At 47.2% G+C, this 18,544-nt stretch overlaps 2 protein-coding genes across 2 annotated transcripts in view; both read left to right on the forward strand.

The window, feature by feature from the left end:
• The first annotated feature begins 1,045 nt into the window (after positions 1-1,045).
• Positions 1,046-5,732, forward strand: SMIM7 (small integral membrane protein 7). Its single transcript, XM_043502823.1, has 5 exons — positions 1,046-1,235; positions 1,333-1,374; positions 1,785-1,837; positions 3,348-3,438; positions 4,093-5,732. Exons 1-5 carry the CDS (start codon positions 1,210-1,212, stop codon positions 4,106-4,108), a joined length of 228 nt encoding a protein of 75 aa, XP_043358758.1. The 5' UTR covers positions 1,046-1,209; the 3' UTR covers positions 4,109-5,732.
• A 3,526-nt stretch (positions 5,733-9,258) lies between these two features.
• Positions 9,259-18,544, forward strand: part of MED26 (mediator complex subunit 26) — a 58,047-nt gene continuing 48,761 nt past the window's right edge. The window contains exon 1 of the mRNA XM_038383676.2: positions 9,259-9,673. Coding sequence (XP_038239604.1) covers positions 9,599-9,673 — 75 coding nt within the window. The 5' untranslated portion in view covers positions 9,259-9,598. The remainder of the gene's footprint in view (positions 9,674-18,544) is intronic.

The raw sequence follows: 18,544 nt of genomic DNA on the forward strand, positions 1-18,544 counted from the left end.
AGGATGCTGTGCTCGGCCCGGGGGAAGGCCGTGGGGCCCAGGACTCCTGGGTTCTATCCCCAGGGATGGGAGGGGGAAAGAGGACTCTGGGCTCCGTGCCCAGCCCGGGGGAAGCCCATGGGGCCCAGGACTCCTGGGTTCTATCCCCAGGGATGGGAGGGGGAAGGGTGTAGGATGCTGTGCTCGGCCCGGGGGAAGGCCGTGGGGCCCAGGACTCCTGGGTTCTATCCCCAGGGATGGGAGGGGGAAGGGTGTAGGATGCTGTGCTCGGCCCGGGGGAAGGCCGTGGGGCCCAGGACTCCTGGGTTCTATCCCCAGGGATGGGAGCGGGAAGGGTGTAGGATGCTGTGCTCGGCCCGGGGGAAGGCCGTGGGGCCCAGGACTCCTGGGTTCTATCCCCAGGGATGGGAGGGGGAAAGAGGACTCTGGGCTCCGTGCCCAGCCCGGGGGAAGCCCATGGGGACCAGGACTCCTGGGTTCTATCCCCAGGGATGGGAGGGGGAAGGGTGTAGGATGCTGTGCTCGGCCCGGGGGAAGGCCGTGGGGCCCAGGACTCCTGGGTTCTATCCCCAGGGATGGGAGCGGGAAGGGTGTAGGATGCTGTGCTCGGCCCGGGGGAAGGCCGTGGGGCCCAGGACTCCTGGGTTCTATCCCCAGGGATGGGAGGGGGAAAGAGGACTCTGGGCTCCGTGCCCAGCCCGGGGGAAGCCCATGGGGCCCAGGACTCCTGGGTTCTATCCCCAGGGATGGGAGGGGGAAGGGTGTAGGATGCTGTGCTCGGCCCGGGGGAAGGCCGTGGGGCCCAGGACTCCTGGGTTCTATCCCCAGGGATGGGAGGGGGAAAGAGGACTCTGGGCTCCGTGCCCAGCCCGGGGGAAGCCCATGGGGCCCAGGACTCCTGGGTTCTATCCCCAGGGATGGGAGGGGGAAGGGTGTAGGATGCTGTGCTCGGCCCGGGGGAAGGCCGTGGGGCCCAGGACTCCTGGGTTCTACCTCGACTCTCTCCCAGGGGGACCCTACCGAGAGTCCCCGCCCAGAGCAGACAGGCCCCGCCCCCTGTATCGCCACCTGGCGGCCAAGCGAGGGGGTCTCGGCGCAGCCTGGACGCCGGGTGCGTGCGGGCGCGCGCGGAATCGCAAAGGAATTGAGCAGGCGCCGGCCCTTTGCGGTTCCGGTTCCGGTTCCGGGCGCGGTCCGGAAGCCGCCGCGATGATCGGGGACCTGCTGCTCTGCGGGTACCGGGCCGGGGGGATTGGGCGGGAGTCCCCGGAGAACGCCCGGCTCCCCGGCCGCTCGCTCCCGCTCTAACCCGCTCTCTGTCTCTCCCTTTAGGACGCTGCTGATGAACGCCGGCGCCGTGTTAAACTTCAGGCTGTGAGTGGGGCTGGGGCGGGCCTCGGCCTCCGATCGGGCCTTCCCGTAACCAGCCGCTGAACGGGGCGCCGCTGGGTCCTCCTGGCCCCCGCCCCGTTTACCCGCGTCTGCCCCGCTCGCCGGGCCGGTGCTGCCCTCCCTCCGTCCCGGGTGCTCCTGGCTGTCCCGGCTGCAGAGGGGAAGTCGTGTGCTCCCTGCCTTGTGGTACTTTCATCAGCAGCCCGGGTCGCTCCCTCCCAGTCACTCCTGGCAGACTGCTGTCCCCCAGGGCTCTGGTGGTTTTGCACCCCGTTCAACCTCTTGTTAGATTAATTGTCTGGTCCCAAATCCTATGGACTCCCGCCTAGGGTTGGTACTGATAATGCATGTCTGCTCTGAGCAATGTGGAAATAACTCCTGTGTCCCTGCAGGAAGAAGAAAGACACTGAGGGCTTCGTTGAAGAGTCTAGGGAGCCAACTACGGGTAATAGGCTCAATGAGTGAACACTTCCTCTGTGACTCTTAGGGCATGGCTACACTTGCAGATGTAGAGCGCTTTGAGTTAAACCAGCCTTCGGAGAGCGCAGTAGGGAAAGCACTGCAGTCTGTCCACACAGACAGCTTCAAGCACACTGGCATGGCCACATTTGTGGCCCATGCAGCGGCATTGGGCACGGTGCATTATGGGCAACTGTTGTGCAACGTGCTTTTCAAATGGGGGATGGAGTGGAGTGTGACAGGGATTGTGTTGTGTGTATGTGGGTGGAGAGAGAGTGGGTTCTTGGGGGGCTGAGAGCATGTGAGCATGCTGTCTTGTAAGTTCAGACAGCAGCAGACCCCCCCGTCGCCCCCCGCCTCTCTCTCTCTCACACAGCATTCCACACTAATGGTTGCTTTGTCTTGGCGCAGATAAGCAGCCGGCTGTCAGAAACAGAGTTTTCAAAGGGCATATCCACATTCCTAGACGGATTCAAAAACAATGACAAGAGTGGCCACTTGACTTAAGGGGATTATGGGGCGTTTCCGGAGGCTGATCAGAGCGCAGTAATGCAACACCTCGTCCACACTGGCGCTGTGGGGGTGCAGCAAATGTTATTCCACTCGCGAGGTGAAGTACCAGCAGTGCTGTAGCCGCCGAGTCAGAGCGCTCTATGTGCCTTGCCAGTGTGGACGGGTAATGAGCTAGTGCGCCCGGGGCTCCTTTATTGCACTGTAACTCGCAAGTGTAGCCAAGCCCTTAGTGTGTGTAGTTTCCTTCAGTGTGGGCACTACAAAGATGGCTGTGAATGCAGCACTTTGTTCATATAGATGGCTTCCCTCTGATTAATCAAATCTACATGGGAAACCTCTAAGACAAAAGTGCTTAACATGAACCGATTTCTGAGACACCCAAATATGAGTTCACTGATCCATCTATAGCTAGTGACTGGCTCATCAATCTCTGCTAACAACTTGACTGAACAATATTTACCTAGGAGCTTTGCAGGCACTGCTCTTCCTCTCAGAACTGTGACTTGGAGAAGGAGTCCTAAGATTTACAGTGTACATTCCCTCCTGCATTTTTGGACACTGGCATCTGTGCTGCAGAAGAACTCAGTGTCTTTGTGTGTTGATTTCTTCATTAATGTTTGTGTTTTTAAGTTGCCTCTATGTATTTATCCTCATTATGATGCATGATTGAGGTGGGAAGACCCCATACTATAACGTGGCCATGACAGATGTCCTTTTCCTTTTTTGGAATGGGACGAGACCTATCTTCTGGTTTCTTTTCCTTGTTTTCTAGACCTTTGTGGGTGTTTGTGACAGACTGTACTAGGTGGTGGCCATCCCCTCCCAAATCTCCATTTCTCGTTTGTTTTGTCCTTGTAACATTCAGTTTTTATTTTGAACTAACAGTTAATGACATGTTTCAGTTAATATTGAAAATGTAAATTGTAAATGTGTGTGTCTGTGTTTGCTGTATATGATAAATGGTTTTTCCTTTGATTTTCTAGGTGACAATATCAGGGAGTTCTTGCTGAGTCTCAGGTACTTTCGAATCTTCATTGCCTTGTGGAACATCTTCATGATGTTTTGCATGATTGTGTAAGTAGAACCAGATAGGATCTCATTGATATAATTTTTTTCTTAAGTTAGACATCTTGGTTTTGTTCCGAACTCCTCCTCTTCTGATCCCGCTCTCTTCCTTTGTTTTGGGCTGCTGTTGAGCCTCATTTGTTTCAATTTTGATCTGTAAGGAGATGTTCACTGACCTTGTCACTTAATGATAATGAAACTTGTAATGCATGATGAATTTAGTTTCTTTGCTCATCAATAAGAGATTCAACCTTGAATCTAGTGCTTTTTACAATGTGTTGCTTAAACATGTCAGTTATGTTGGAAGACCAGGGCAAATGATGTCTTTTTCAAAAAGACATTAGTGGTGTCTTGGATGTAAAAAAACCAAACTCTCACACAGAAAAACCCTTGGGCTAGGCCAGCTTCATGGCCTTGCAGATGCCTTCATGCTGCCTCTCAAAACCCTGGATTTGAGCCTCGTGCTCAGTCTCAATGGACAGGCTGGCAGAATATCTGCTAGCTTTTCACCTGTGTAGCTATATGGTCCAATGAATGGGAAAGCAGAATTGACGCAGACGTGTATTAATGTCTCTTCTGGCAGTAATGACATTTAATTGGATGTCTACTATACAATTATACACAATTCTCAACTACTTTTGTGTTTTCTGTTATATCTGCTAGGTTATTTGGATCTTGAAAATTATCCAGAAGTTATCCAGTTTGGAGAGCAGTCTTTATCTGGTAACTTGGAGGAGGCTTTTGGCTGGAAACATGACCTTTCCATAAAGTAAAAGATTGCAATGTTTTCAAAATATGAACAAAGAATTTTGGTCTGTTCTTTTATACAAGGCTCTAAATGTTAAAGAGAGAGGACACATTCATATTCTTGGGCAGATTGTAAGATGGTGTGATTATTATGTAAATGAAAGTAGCTTCTTGTTAAATGGTGGGGAGCACTTTCATGGTTGGTAGACACACAAACTGACCCTCCTGGACCATAGTTACCAAAAGTGTGGGCTGACTCTTGGAACTTTTTTCATATCTTTTTTCAACAGACCCCAAAAAATATTGGACTAACAGCAAACACATTGACCCATGTGTATACCCTCCTCTAGCTTGCCTCTATGGGAGTGTCAGCTTTTAGGCCTACCAACCTTGATGCTCAAAGCAAAATTGTTCAACTTTTCTAGCATATATAAATAACTTCTAAATGATGATGCTGGCTCAGCAACATGATGCTTGGTGTACTATAGAACTACAACAACATCTGATGGTCATAAGAATCTCCGCTTTCAGTCACTCATTGCTCTTAGTCTGTTATGGCATAGTATAGGCTATTTGAGGAGCCACTGCTCTATTGTCTGAGACCAATTTTGCCATTTGTAAGGCATTTTTATAAAGTTAAGCTAAACAATGTTATATTCTTGGAATTTTAATGATTGTCAGTTTTGTATCTGACTATAGAGAGCTGCGTAGCACTCTAAATATCTGGATGTCATGGGCTGCGCAATAAAGAAATAACTTGTGGGAGGAGGAGGAGAAGAATGTTTTTCACTATATTAAAGATAGTATGTGCCTGCAAACTGCTCTAGAGAATCTACCTACTGAGACAGGTAGATTTTGTGGATATGGAGTTAGCAGAGTAGAGGCCACCAGAATTAAGCCTTTCCCAAGTTGATTATAAATGTCCTTGAAGTTGAAATAACTGAGAATGAGCATACAGACACTACTACTTATACAATTAAATTCCAATAAAGAGGGTCCAGAAGCTCAGGAACAAGCTCCAAAGAACTTGTAGGTTAAAAAAAATACACATTCATCATCAAAAGAAGTAACAGGTCTTGAGATCTTAAACTAACTTCCAAGTATTATGAGAATGTACACATCAGAACAGGCTGAAAAGAAAATTTTAAAAATAATTAATTCAGTCTTTTTTTCTTTCTCTTCAGGCTTTACAAGTTGTGCGGTAAAACAGCGTTTAAGTAAACATTTAATTTAGGCCTAAGGGAGTTATTGTATGTCAGCATATTTTTGTATTCGATGTTAGTGCGCTAACATCTTCTTAATAGCAGTTACAATAGTCCTGTTTCTTTCATGCAAAAGTGCTAAATGTAATTTTAAATATCAATTAAATGATGATCTGTTATCAGTTGATATGTAATATGCCATATGCATGTTCTAGATTCATAGCACACATCTAAGATAGTTACCAAATTTAGTGTAATCAGACTTCTTAAATCAGTGTTGGTGATTGTGTATGTGTAAATTGTTCATCTTCCAAACCAGTACTGGAGGTTTCAATAAAAATGGCTCAGATTATACATCCCTGTTGAACTCTGATGGATAATATGTAAATGGATTTGAAGAGAGTAGTTTTATTTTTAGAGGGTTAAAGCTGCTTGGTACTCTGTTAGTTCCTAGTAGAGTCAACTAGCAAGAGTCAGGTATCAGAGTAGCAGCCGTGTTAGTCTGTATCTGCAAAAAGAAAAGGAGTACTAGTGGCAGCTTAGAGACTAACAAATTTATTTGAGCATAAGCTTTCATGAGCTACAGCTCACTTCATCAAATACATCACGAAAGCTTTTTTTTTTTTCCACCAAATGCATCCAATGAAGTGAGCTGTAGCTCACGAAAGCTTATGCTCTAATAAATTTGTTAGTCTCTAAGGTGCTACAAGTACTCTTTTTCTTTTTGAGATATTTTAGTTTGCAAAGAATAATCTTTAGGATGGGGTTATATTTTAAAGTTCAGTTGTCCCATGCACATCTGTTGAAAAGGGGAGAGATGCTGTCCTTTCCACGGTATGCAGGGGATGGCATCCCATTAAAATCTACTGTTTTTAGAATCCATGACTCTCAAAGTATTTCCACCCTAATTTTTATCCAGCGTCCTCAGTGAATACTTAGCCAGTGTATTGAAGAGGATGGTCCTACAGTTTATAAATAAGCCACTAGAGGTCCCCATAATCGTCAGAGTAGCACTCAGCTCTATTTTGTGTCCACCATTCTTTTGATTTGTATCAGTTATTCAGAGCAATGTTATGTAGTGTAAAGTTCTGGTCAATTCCATGTAGAACAAGTAGCATTCTCTTCTCTAAGTAACTCTTTTCAATTTGTTTTAATTTAGGAGGTAGAAAATGTTCAAACTATACTAACACTACAAATATGGCAAACTATATTATAGCAGTAAGGTAGGTGAGGTAATGTTTTTCATTAGACCAACTTCTGTTGGTGGAAGGTACAAGCTTCCAAGTTACACAGAGCTCTTGTATAGTAACTATAATATATGTATAATAAACCATATTCTGACTAAATGGATAATATAATGCAATGAAGCATTGATAGTAGTCACTTTAGCAGATGTTATAAGTGTAATAGTTAAATATTTATACACATTACCATTGCAGTTATACACTGTTGCACTGAAACTGATTAAAATTGTTTGCTTTGAACTACTTATTCTTACGATGCACCCAAGAGTTTAGATCCTTGATTAGTGTGGCAGACCACTTAGTGAACACTTTGATTTTCAGAGTGTGAGATTTATGGCGCAGCTTTACTTTTTGTGTGGAATGAAATTTTAGATTGTGCATTTCTCAGGGCAGGGCCTGTTTTCTTATTTGTGCCTTATACAGAGCTGAGCACGTAGTGCAAGTATGACTGTTGTTGGATATCTGGCTGCATGTGTGTGCTCTCTGTGTGCTGTCCCAGCCAAATAGTTGGCACAGCAGACTTCAGTCAAACTGTCCGATGATCACAGGATCCGTTAAGGTACGAAGGCACCCGGCCAAGTTTATTGTCAATGAAGCATGGTAATAGCACCTGGCAGACTCTATGAGGATACTAAGACGTATGCCTGTGATAATGGATGCAGCTCAATAAATGGTGGATTTTCCATTCCCCCTACGCTGGCCAAAGACACTCCCTTTGAGATACCTTTTTATACATCGTTACAAACAAATTATGTATTGCCCCGATGTATCTGGGCACCACTCTCTGATATATCTGGCCGCCACCCATTGCCTTGTACCTGTTGGTTCGATCAAAACATCTCTATCCATCATGTTATCATCCTGACCTAATCTTTAAGATGGGTCAGCATGTTCGTTATCTTTGGAGGATAGGCTGGTATCGGGGTGTTCTAGTACCACCCTTCTGGAATGTGTTTGCGTGTGTATTCTCGTACCTAACACTACTTAGGAATTGTGTTTCTGCAATATCAGCCCTGTTGCCAGAGTCTGTGAGCAGGGCCTAGTTCACAGCCTGACTTTGCTTTATATTAGGAAAACTTTACTACTTTAGCTCAGGCCTCTGATATAAGGCCTTGTGTGTCTTTCTTTGTATTTTGTAAACTCAGTCCTTTCCACACGGGTTAAACTATGCAGGCTCTAGCAGTTGCTTCATTGATCATTTTCACCACTACAATGAAAATTAGTGGAAATCCTCATTATGCCAGGGTATAAAAATCAGCATTTGCCCATGCCTATGTCTCAGATGTGAGAGGTCAAATGTGACTACACAAAAGGCAGCCAAAAAGCAAATTAATAGGGGCAAGGTGTGGTAGTGATTATATGCCAAATATAATTCTTTCGTGAACATTCCAGAATTATTTAGCATCCATCGATTTCCTTTTTCCAGTAGAGGCCACAAGAACATAAACGAACTCTTCTGAGCTTTTAAACAAGTGCAGCTGCTGCTGGGAGAAGAAAATAGGTTTTCTCCTCCCCTATCCAGAACTTTGGTTCTTTGGCAGCATAACTATAGCTTGACTTGTTGGGGATGTCTAGCTTTTAGTTTTATATACTTAACCCTACCAATAGATTGCAACTTAGTTTGGTGAGATGTTTAAAAATGTTATGTGCTATGGAGATTTAATGTAGACAATGGCTCATATAAAATTGATGCAAATAAAATAGGCACCTTTAGGAATGTATCTGTGGGCATTAAAGCCCTTGAAAGTAACCTGATTCAAATTATTCTGGGTGTATGTTTTTATTTTACTAAGTGTAATGAGGTCCAATCTGTTTAAGAATTTTTGCACTGCTTCAGATTGCATTGGCATGCAAGGGCGACACTATGGTGCATGTTATGACTAATACCATTACTTTCTTGAGGCTACTGCCAGCAGGAAGATTATGGAAATGTGTGTTTTTAGTAATGGCCATTTTCTTCAAATAGTGTTATTATATCATCTGCTTTTCAGCTAGAAAGACTCACTGTTGTCAGTCTCGAGTGAGGGCATCGTGCATTGAAGAAAAATCTTAGCCTCTGCAAAACCCGACAGCTATCCCCTCTCCCCGTTACTGCCAGGACAAGTGCCCATCTCTAAGCAAGAGCTGGAGATCAAACCATTGGCTTTCTGTGAATACTTTGTTTAATCTTGACCTGTCCCCTCACTCTTGCTGGTTTCAGCGTGGCTTTACTATAGCCATACATCTTTGCCATTATCCCTTGAGCTGCAGCCCCCTATTATTCCAGCCCTTCCCATCCCCTACTGCCGCAGCCGCCCCTGAATCCCACGCTGTAGTGCCGCTGCCCTAGCTCTGGGGCTGCCCCCGCGTCCTGGGCTGTGCCCCTGCCACTCCAGCCCAGGACGCTCCAGGGGAGCAATGCGGGGCCGGGAGCAGCTGCTGGGGCTAAGGGGAAGGCCTAGCGGGGTCCGGTGCAGCCTAGCAGACGCTGGAGCCGCGTCCCCCGCCGGCTCCGTGTTTCCCGCTCCCCCTGGCTCGGTAACGTGCGGGGTCAGGGCGCCGGCTTTGCATCGGCGCTGTGCGGAGCAGCCCTGCCTTCGGCGCATGCGTATTGCGAACAGGTCGCCTTCGCGTCTCCCGAGCATGAGCACTCGCTCAACGTGCCTGTGCGTGCGTTGGTACGTCACAGACGCGCCGTGCGTAACGGCGTCGGGTGGGTCCCATGGTGCCTTGCGCGGGGCTGGCTCTCCGAGTCCTGCCCACAGTTGAGTTCGGCCCCGAGCTGAGCAGACGGGTCTGGCCTAGTCCTGCTGCCTCGACCCTCCCCTCGCGGTCGCGTCTGGCTCCGAGCGCCGCTCCCCCGCCGCGCGGGGAGCGAACATGCGGCTGCGGCTCCCTGAGGAGGCTGCTGCCGGCGAGTGAGGAGCCGCTGCCCCGGCCCGGCCCGGCCCCGCCGCCTGCCCGCCCCGGCCGCAGCCGCCCCGCTTCGCCCAGGCAATGACAGCGGCTCCGGCCCCCTCCCCGCAGCAGATCAGGGACCGGCTGCTGCAGGCCATCGACCCGCAGAGTAATGTGAGTACAGACCTCCCCCTCCCGGAGGGGGAGGCGCTGCCCCCTGCTCCGCCGACCTCCCCCTCCCCCTCCCCGGGGGGGGCGCTGCCCCGTAGGTCGTGCCGTCCGCGAACCGGTGACCCTTGTGGGTGTCTTGCGAGGTCCTGGTTTCTGGCCTCCCGGGAGGCGCCTATCCCGTAGGCAGCCTGAATGTCGGTTCCCCGGGGTCCCTAGCTACCCCGGGGTCTCCTCCTCGCGGAGCAGCCCTAGACCGGAAGCTCCTGCTGTGGGTGGTGCAAGGGGAGCTTGGGTTTCCTGGCTCCCTTCTTGGGATGCTCCGGAATCCGAGGCGTTTCGTCTCCCTGTGCGAGGGCCCAGGATTCCCGCGCCCTCAGGACTGGGGGTTTCCCGAGGCCTGATCCCCTTGCCACAGGGGCCCGGCTTGCCCAGTGCGTGTACTCCCGCGGGCATGGCTGTGGGGCCGGGGACCGGGGGCAGATGGTAACCGGCCATGTGGTGCGGTGCCGGACTGCGCTCTGTACTCGAGACCGCGGCTCTGGCGCGGCCTGCAGAGGGTTCTGGGCTGACTGTAATGGGCTTTCCTATTCTGGCTCCTTTGGGAAAGCGGCGGGACAGGGACCTCTCTGGCCAGGAGCAGCTAGGACATGATGGCCTCCGCGCGGAAGGAGGCGGCGGCAGAGCAACCAGTGTCCGTCCCGAGGCTGCTCTGAGTGCTCGATTGCACTCCCGAGGGGGCATCCCAACGGTTCTCCCTTCTTCACCCCATAAAAGACCCTGGGGTAGGGGTATCCTCCAGTGGTTTCGGCACCCTTGCCCTCTCTGGAGAGCTCCCACGCTTTCCCTATCTTGTGTTCCAGCCTTTCTTTCTCCCCCTACATCTACACCTGCGGGGGGCACTCCCAGCAAATCCCTCTGCTCTCCGCTATACCGTAGCACACCCTGGAAGGGGCTTCTTGTCATTTCTCCTTCTGTTCCCTGACCCACAAGCTCCCATGCTTAGGGACTTCATTTGCTACAGGTTAGTGTCTCAGATAAGATCCTGATCTGAAATTACAGGACTGTGAGGCCCTTGAAACTTTTGGGGCCATCTCTGGGGCTAGGGCAGAAGCAGGCTGTGAGTTCCCGAATTCTTTACTGTTGGGGGTAAAACATTCTTGGTCTTTGGTTTGGCTTCATTCTTTTCTACAGGATAAGCTTATTATTTAGTATGAGGATGCAGCATAAGCACAGAGAAACTGGTGTACATTTTACCTTGTACTTTAAATAATTAAACTTACAATTTTCTGTTTCAAATTAGTGGTGCGTAGGGGCTGTAGGGTTAGTTTGGATCAGCAGCACATCAAGTCCATGAAAGCTTATGCTCTAGTAAATTTGTTAGTCTCTAAGGTGTCACAGGTACTCCTGTTCTTTTTACATCAAAGTCTGTAAGTTGCAAAGTAGAGTTCAGCTCATATAACATCTGAGGCTGGCTATGATGGAGCCTAAGTGTGCGCAAAGTCTAATGCTATACACCAATACATCATGCCATCCTCAGGGTGGGCAGGTCTCGTTTCCACTTGCCATAGGGCAGATGGAATTTGATATATCAGTTCACACATACCTGTCTTTTAGAGAAGCTCTCTTTTTATTAGGAGCAGATGTATGTGTCTCAGTAATAAAGTGGGATAATGAAGTGAATGCACTCTCAGGATACTACAACAAATTATACACATAATCTGAAAGCCAAAGAAAAATCAGCTCAATCACTTCATGTTTATTTTCCTATACATCTGATTTTGGACTAAAAGATCCTGTAATAAAATAAATAATGTTACTTATTGAGGCATTTTAAAGATAAAGCTGTCCAAGAATGCAGTACTTGACCCTCGTTGTTACTCAATGCAGTTATTACGGCATTGTTTTAAATGAGGTCTGGCATACTGTGCTCTCTACAAACTCATGAGATCTTGATCTTTCAGTTTAACAGGCCATAGGAGTAGCACATACTATTTTAAAGCAATTTATCTTTAATCTTCTGTTCCTATGCACCCTTTATAACCTGTGGTAACATCATTAAAATGTACTATACACTAACCCTCAGCAGTGCTGGATATTGACAGTTACTGATCCCAAATATGGAAGATAATCAGAATTGTAAAACTTCATGTAATTAATTTTATAGTAAATTAATCTATAGGCATTTGTTAGGGTTTAAATAGAAAACATCTAGGCAAAGCATGTTGTGAGTGCTGTAGATTATTGGGAGAGGAAGTGCCCCTAAATAGTAAATTTTCTTTCACCTCCGTCTCAGTTACTGATTAAGAACTCTGAAGGGTGTTTCGGAGAGAGCAGTTTTCAGGGGGTATGAGGGAGTGATGATGCCAGGCTATAATCTTATTGCCTGGCAGTTCAGAAAACAAACGAAAAAGCCATATGAAGTGAAATATGGTTCCTGACTGCTTGCTGAACAGCCTGCCAAACCATATGTCAGAATCTTGGATTTGCTGACTGAGGCAGTATATTGCTCATGAGGTTAAACTGTACAGTTCTGGCCTCGTTTTCCACCTAAAGGTCTTCAAGCAGATGGAAGATGGATAGATTTCTTGTCCTGCATTTGCTCATCAGTTTGTTTCATACTGAATTTTTGGATGAGTACAGTGGCTAGAATGTGTGGAGTTGCTTGTTGATAAGGAAACTGAGTCAGGAGGCTAATTCTTACTTTTGCTGTCAGGTCAGATACATCAGTCAATCGGTGTACGTAGGACTTTGAAGTATTAAACAGGTCAAAACCTTGACCTTGTAGGAAGGAGATACCAATCTATAATACAGATTCTGTTTTTTAGAAAATGTGTTAAATTCAGGTCGTCCCTGCATTAGTCACTTCAAATCTTTCCTGGCCTCAGTAATACAATGTTAGTGCAACTTTCAAGGTTTTAATAGGTGCAAAAATAACCATTTACTGGGGAAAATGTCAGTCAAAATAAAATATTTATGTACCAATGGCTTTCTTCTGGCACTAATGTTGCTTGTTTCTAGCTCAGCTGAACCTTCTTTGTTCTAGAGCTCTATCTAATGTTTTGGAATTCAGAATTATTTAATTTGTATTTGAGCAAGTGTCATCTAATTAGTTTCCCATTTAAAAGAATTAATTTGTCTTTTTAAACTTAGCACAGTTTATGACAGGCCTGTTGAATTAGTACTTTCTGTAACATATTATAACAATATGCAATTAAGAAGTAAATATTCTGTGAATTTTTTTTACCCTCCCTCACCAGTCTTGCCAAGACCTATGAAAATGAACATAAAAAGAATGTGTATTTTCAGCACTACTGCTGCTTGGAGTGCAGTTGTAGTGATGGGGGCCATATAAGTAAGGCTATGTTTTAGTCACAGGTATTTTTAGTAAAAGCCATGGACAGGTTACAGGCAGTAAACAAAAATTCACGGCCTGTGACCTGTTCATGACTTTTATTATTTGCCCCTAAATAAAACTTGGGCTGGGGGTGCTCTGGGGAGTGGCCCGGGGACCCCCACTGGTGCTGGGAGGGGAGGCTGGGTGTTGGTGTGTGGCCTGGGGCCCCCGCTGATACTGGGGGGTGGGTGGGTGGCAGCGCGTGGCCTGGGACCCCTGCTGGGGGAGGGGAAGGTTGGTGGGGCTGGCAGAATCCCTACCCAGTTCTGACTGGCATGTTCCTGCAGCTCCTAGTGGGAGGGGTGATCGGGGGGCTCCACGCGCTGCTCCTGCCACAAGCACTGGCTCTGCAGCTCCCATTGGCTGGGAACCGCAGACAATGGGGGCTGCGGGCAGTGTGTGGAGTCCATGGCCCCTCCACCTACGAGCTGTAGCGACATGCTGGTGGGACCCCCTCCCCGGTAAATGCCACCCCGCACTGCAATTCCCTGCCCCAGCCCTGAGACCCCTCCCTGACACCCAAGCTGCTGCTGCTGGCCACTCTAGAAGTCACAAAGTCACAAAATCCATAACCTCTGTGACAGATGCACAGTCTTTACATATAAGTAAGCAGACTGATCTGTTCAGAGAGAATTAGGTTAGCAGTTAATAGCATTGATGCTCAGCTTTTGACAGGTTAGTTACCCACATCATTTAATGTACATTAATAATAAGATTATTATTCTGCATATTTTGATAGACTTATCCTGGCCAATAATATTGGAAAAATAAGTCGTGTTTAAAAGTGCCTATAGGAAGGGGGTGTCTTCCATCTTAGCCTTTTCAACCAAGAGCAAAGGTAATGTACTCGAGATCAACTCAATAAACTATTAATAGACCTTGGATGTTCTAGACTCCAAAGCCTGTAAGACGGTCAACAAATGCTTCATGGATACTGTGCAGGTAGGTATTTTAATTAAGCAGAAAACTTCAGTGGCCTGTAGCTGATGCGACTGCTAGCAGCAGATATATCCAGTGGCTGGTGATGGGGAGGCTCTGAGTTACTACAATGAATTCTTTCCCAGGTGTCTGGATGGTGGGTCTTGGCCACATGCTCAGGGTCTAACTGATCACCTTATTTGGGTTCAGGAAGGAATTTCCCCCCAGATCAGCTTGGCAGACTTGGAGTTTTTCACCTTCCTTTGCAGCATGAGGCATAGGTCACTTGCAGGTTTAAACTAGTGTAAATAGTGGCTTCTCTGTAAATTTAAGTCTTTAAATCATGATTTCAGGACTTCTGTAATAGACCCCATAAGCTCTGTCTGAGTTACTGAAGTGGATGGTCCCTTTTGGCCTTAAACTCTGAGTTTTGAAAACACTATTTCTCTTCTCCTCCCCCCCACCCCCCAAACAAAAAACAAAAAGAAATAAACCCACCACCACCACGGATGATATCTCTGACAGATTTAAGTCCTGGTGTATGTTATAAACAATTGCTTAGTCACATAGGGAAATTGCTTTGGAAACTAAGGAAGCTGAGAGCTGCAGCACTATCTCCACCATTGGAATCAATACTCATAATTAAAAAAAAAAAATCTTGGTTGCTTTCTTTTGGAGCCTGGTTATAGCCTGTTAGATTAATTTGATATGGGGGTTTCATTAATCACATACTAAATAAGTTGTTCAGCAAGGAAGTCTGAGTAAGACCAGGTTTATACTTAATTGTAACTGGCATAGCTATACCAGGGAGTCTTGTATAAAAATCACACCCCTAACTCATGTAGCTATGCTGGCAAAAGCCCTAGTTTAAACGTGGTTATACTAGCAAAAAAGTCAGTTTGCTAATGTAATTTTTTTTGTTCAGGCAACTGGTATAAACTGCATCTCCACTAGGAGGGTTTGTTGGTATGGCTAAATCAGCAAACACTTTCTAGTATAGACAAGGCCTGAGTTGACTTTGAGGTCCTTCTTTAAAACAAACAAACAAAACTTGTCCTAGGTCAATTGAGTGCGATTGGGCAAGTAAGCGCTATGTTGATTACATCATCATCTGGACCCATGGAAAAGAAGCTCTTGAGGAATTGCACCATGATTTCAACAATTTTCATCCCACCATCAACCTCAGCCTGGACCAGTCCACACAAGAGATCCACTTCCTGGACACTACGGTGCTAATAAGCGATGGTCACATAAACACCACCCTATATCGGAAACCTACTGACCGCTATTCCTATCTACATGCCTCCAGCTTTCATCCAGACTACACCACACGATCCATTGTCTACAGCCAAGCTCTTTGATACAACCGCATTTGCTCCAGCTCCTCAGACAGAGACAAACACCTACAAGATCTCTATCAAGCATTTTTACAACTACACTACCCACCAGCTGAAGTGAAGAAACAGATTGACAGAGCCAGAAGAGTACCCAGAAGTCACCTACTACAGGACAGGCCCAACAAAGAAAATAACAGAATGCCACTAGCCATCACCTTCAGCCCCCAACTAAAACCTCTCCAACGCATCGTCAAGGATCTACAACCTATCCTGAAGGAAGACCCATCACTCTCACAGATCTTGGGAGACAGGCCAGTCCTTGCTTACAGACAGCCCCCCAACCTGAAGCAAATACTCACCAGCAACCACATACCACACAACAGAACCGCTAACCCAGGAACCTATTCTTGCAACAAAGCCCGTTGCCAACTTGTCCACATATCTATTCAGGGAACACCATCATAGGGCCTAATCACATCAGCCATACTATCAGAGGCTCGTTCACCTGCACATATACCAACGTGATATATGCCATCATGTGCCAGCAATGCCCCTCTGCCATGTACATTGGTCATACCGGATAGTCTCTACGTAAAAGAATAAATGGACACAAATCAGACGTCAAGAATTATAACATTCAAAAACCAGTCTGAGAACACTTCAGTCTCTTTGGTCGCTTGATTACAGACCTAAAAGTTGCAATTCTTCAACAAAAAAAAACTTCAAAAACAGACTCCAATGAGTTGGGATTAATTTGCAAACTGATATAATTAACTTAGGCTTGAATAGAGACTGGGAGTGGATGGGTCATTACACAACGTAAAACTATTTCCCCATGTTTATTTCCTCACCCCCCACTGTTCCTCAGACATTCTTGTCAACTACTGGAAATGGCCCACCTTGATCACTACAAAAGTCCCCCCCCTCCCCCCCGGCCTCTCCTGCTGGTTAAAATAGCTCACCTTAAGTGATCACTCTCATTACAGTGTGTATGGTAACACCCATTGTTTCATGTTCTCTATGTATATAAATCTCCCCACTTTGTTTTTCACTGAATGCATCCGATGAAGTGAGCTGTAGCTCACGAAAGCTTATGCTCAAATAAATTTTAGTGTTTAAGGTGCCACAAGTACTTTTTTATTTATTTATTTTTGAAGAATACAGACTAATACGGCTGCTACTCTGAAACCTGCCACTTTATTGTAATAGTTGTGTGAAGTATTATGGAGAGGAGGTCTGCCACATGCTGCATTGTATTTAATGTAACAGATTTTTTCTTTTGCTCTCGGTACATTGAGAAGGCAGATAACACCCTGGCGCCCCCACCCCAACATAGTGTTGATTAATGCTACTACTTTAAACTTTTCAGGAGTGGTGTTATCCCACTCCAATAATGTTGAGATTTATTAATCCTGTTTGACTCACCCTATCAAAGAAAATCTAAAGTATATGTATACTGGCAGAGTTACATCGCTGCTCAGAGAGCGCTGAAGGGAAACCGCTGTTGTGTGCGCGCACTGTCAGCTGCCTGCGTGATAGCATGTTCACACTTGCGGCACTTGCAGTGGTATTTGGAGCGGTGCACTATGGGCAGCTATCCCACAGAGCATCTCTTTCTCTGCTGCCGCTAAGAGTTGTGGGAAGTCAGAGCAGTCGCAGGGCATCCTGGGTCCTGTCCCAATGTCCTGTGATGCATTGCTTCGCATCCCAGCAATCCCTATGCTTCCATCCGCATTTGGCACCATTTTTCAACAGTTTGTGTACTGCGTGCTCTGTCTCTTTGGTCTGCAGGAATAGATCCCGCACTGTTGACCAATATGCTGCTTGCTCTCACTAACACGTCACAAGTGGCAGTGGAGTTATTCCTTAAACTACAAAGGCAAGAGGAGTTCGACATTGATCTTGCCATGCGTAGTAGCTACGACACGAGATTGCTTATGGCATTCACGGAGTTGCTGACCACAGTGGAATGCCACTTTTGGACTCGGGGAAACAAGCACTGAGTGGTGGGATCACATAGTCATGCACGTCTGGGATGACGAGCAGTGGCTGCAGAATTTCCGGATGAGAAAAGCCACGTTTATGGGACTGCGTGATGAGCTTGCCCCAGCCCTACAGTGCAAGGACATGAAAATGACAGCTGCCCTGTCACTGGAGAAGCGCGTGGAGATTGCACTGTGGAAGCTGGCTATTCCAGACTGGTACTGATCGGTCGCTAACCAGTTTGGAGTGGGAAAGTCGACCTTTGGACTTGTGTTGACGGAAGTTTGCAGGGCCATTAATTGCATCCTGCTTCGAAAGACACTGACTCTGGGCAACATGCATGACATTGTGGATGGCTTTGCGCAAACGGGCTTCCCTAACTGCGGAGGGGTGATAGATGGCATGCATATTCCAATTCTGGCACCAGACCACCTACCCACCAGATACATTAATCGGAAGGGGTATTTCTCTATGGTTCTCCAGATGCTTGTGGATCACCGTGGGTGTTTCACGGACATTAACACAGGCTGGTGTATGGGGGGTGCATGTGTGGGGGTGCATGGGAAAGAGTTTTGCGACAGTGGCCGCAGAGGAGGGTAGGCACGGAGCTGCTTGGTCTTCAGTGCTATTAGTGTCTGGAGCATGTCCGCTTGGCACTCCTTAACGTTTAAGAGCCGCTCCGTGGCTTCATTCTGGCATGCCACGTTCTCCTTTCGGTCCCTCTTCTCGCTATCCTTCAGTCCTTTGATTCTTGTTTTTCAGCAGCAGAGTGCATTATGACATTTTGCAGAAAGTCCTCTTTAGTTCTTTGTGGCCACTTTCTAATTCTGCGCAGCTGTTGAGACAGTGATAACAAAGAGGGAGGCTGGGCTTCCAAGGTCATATCCTGCGTTTCGCCAAGCTCCGACAGCTGTGACTGGGTAGCCTCCTCCTGGGTAGAGAAGAGCTCCTGGATGCATGATCTCTGACCTCTGAGTCATCCTCTGTCTCTGGGTCCCCCTCCACATCCTTGTCCAAGATTTCCTCCTCCTGGCTCGGTCCACTTTTGACTGGCACGCGAGCCACTGAAGTATCCACAGTGGCCTTCGCAGTGGATGTGGGGTTGCTACCGAGTATCACATCTAGCTCTTTGTAGATCCAGCAGCTCGTGGACACAGTACTGGAGCAGTGGTTTGCCTCCCGTGCCTGTTGTAGGCATTCCGCAGCTCCTTCAGTTTGACCCTACATTGCAGTGTGTCCTGG

The sequence above is a fragment of the Dermochelys coriacea genome, chromosome 25 (assembly GCF_009764565.3).
Source record: "Dermochelys coriacea isolate rDerCor1 chromosome 25, rDerCor1.pri.v4, whole genome shotgun sequence".
In the NCBI taxonomy this organism is placed as follows: Eukaryota; Metazoa; Chordata; order Testudines; family Dermochelyidae; genus Dermochelys; species Dermochelys coriacea.

Excerpts from the sequence above, each read along its gene's own strand:
- SMIM7 (XM_043502823.1), top strand. The coding sequence starts at position 1,210 with ATGATCGGGGACCTGCTGCTCTGCGG. Across the intron at positions 1,375-1,784 it reads GCCGTGTTAAACTTCAGGCT|GAAGAAGAAAGACACTGAGG; the intron begins GTGAGTGGGGCT and ends GTGTCCCTGCAG. Across the intron at positions 1,838-3,347 it reads GTCTAGGGAGCCAACTACGG|GTGACAATATCAGGGAGTTC; the intron begins GTAATAGGCTCA and ends TTGATTTTCTAG.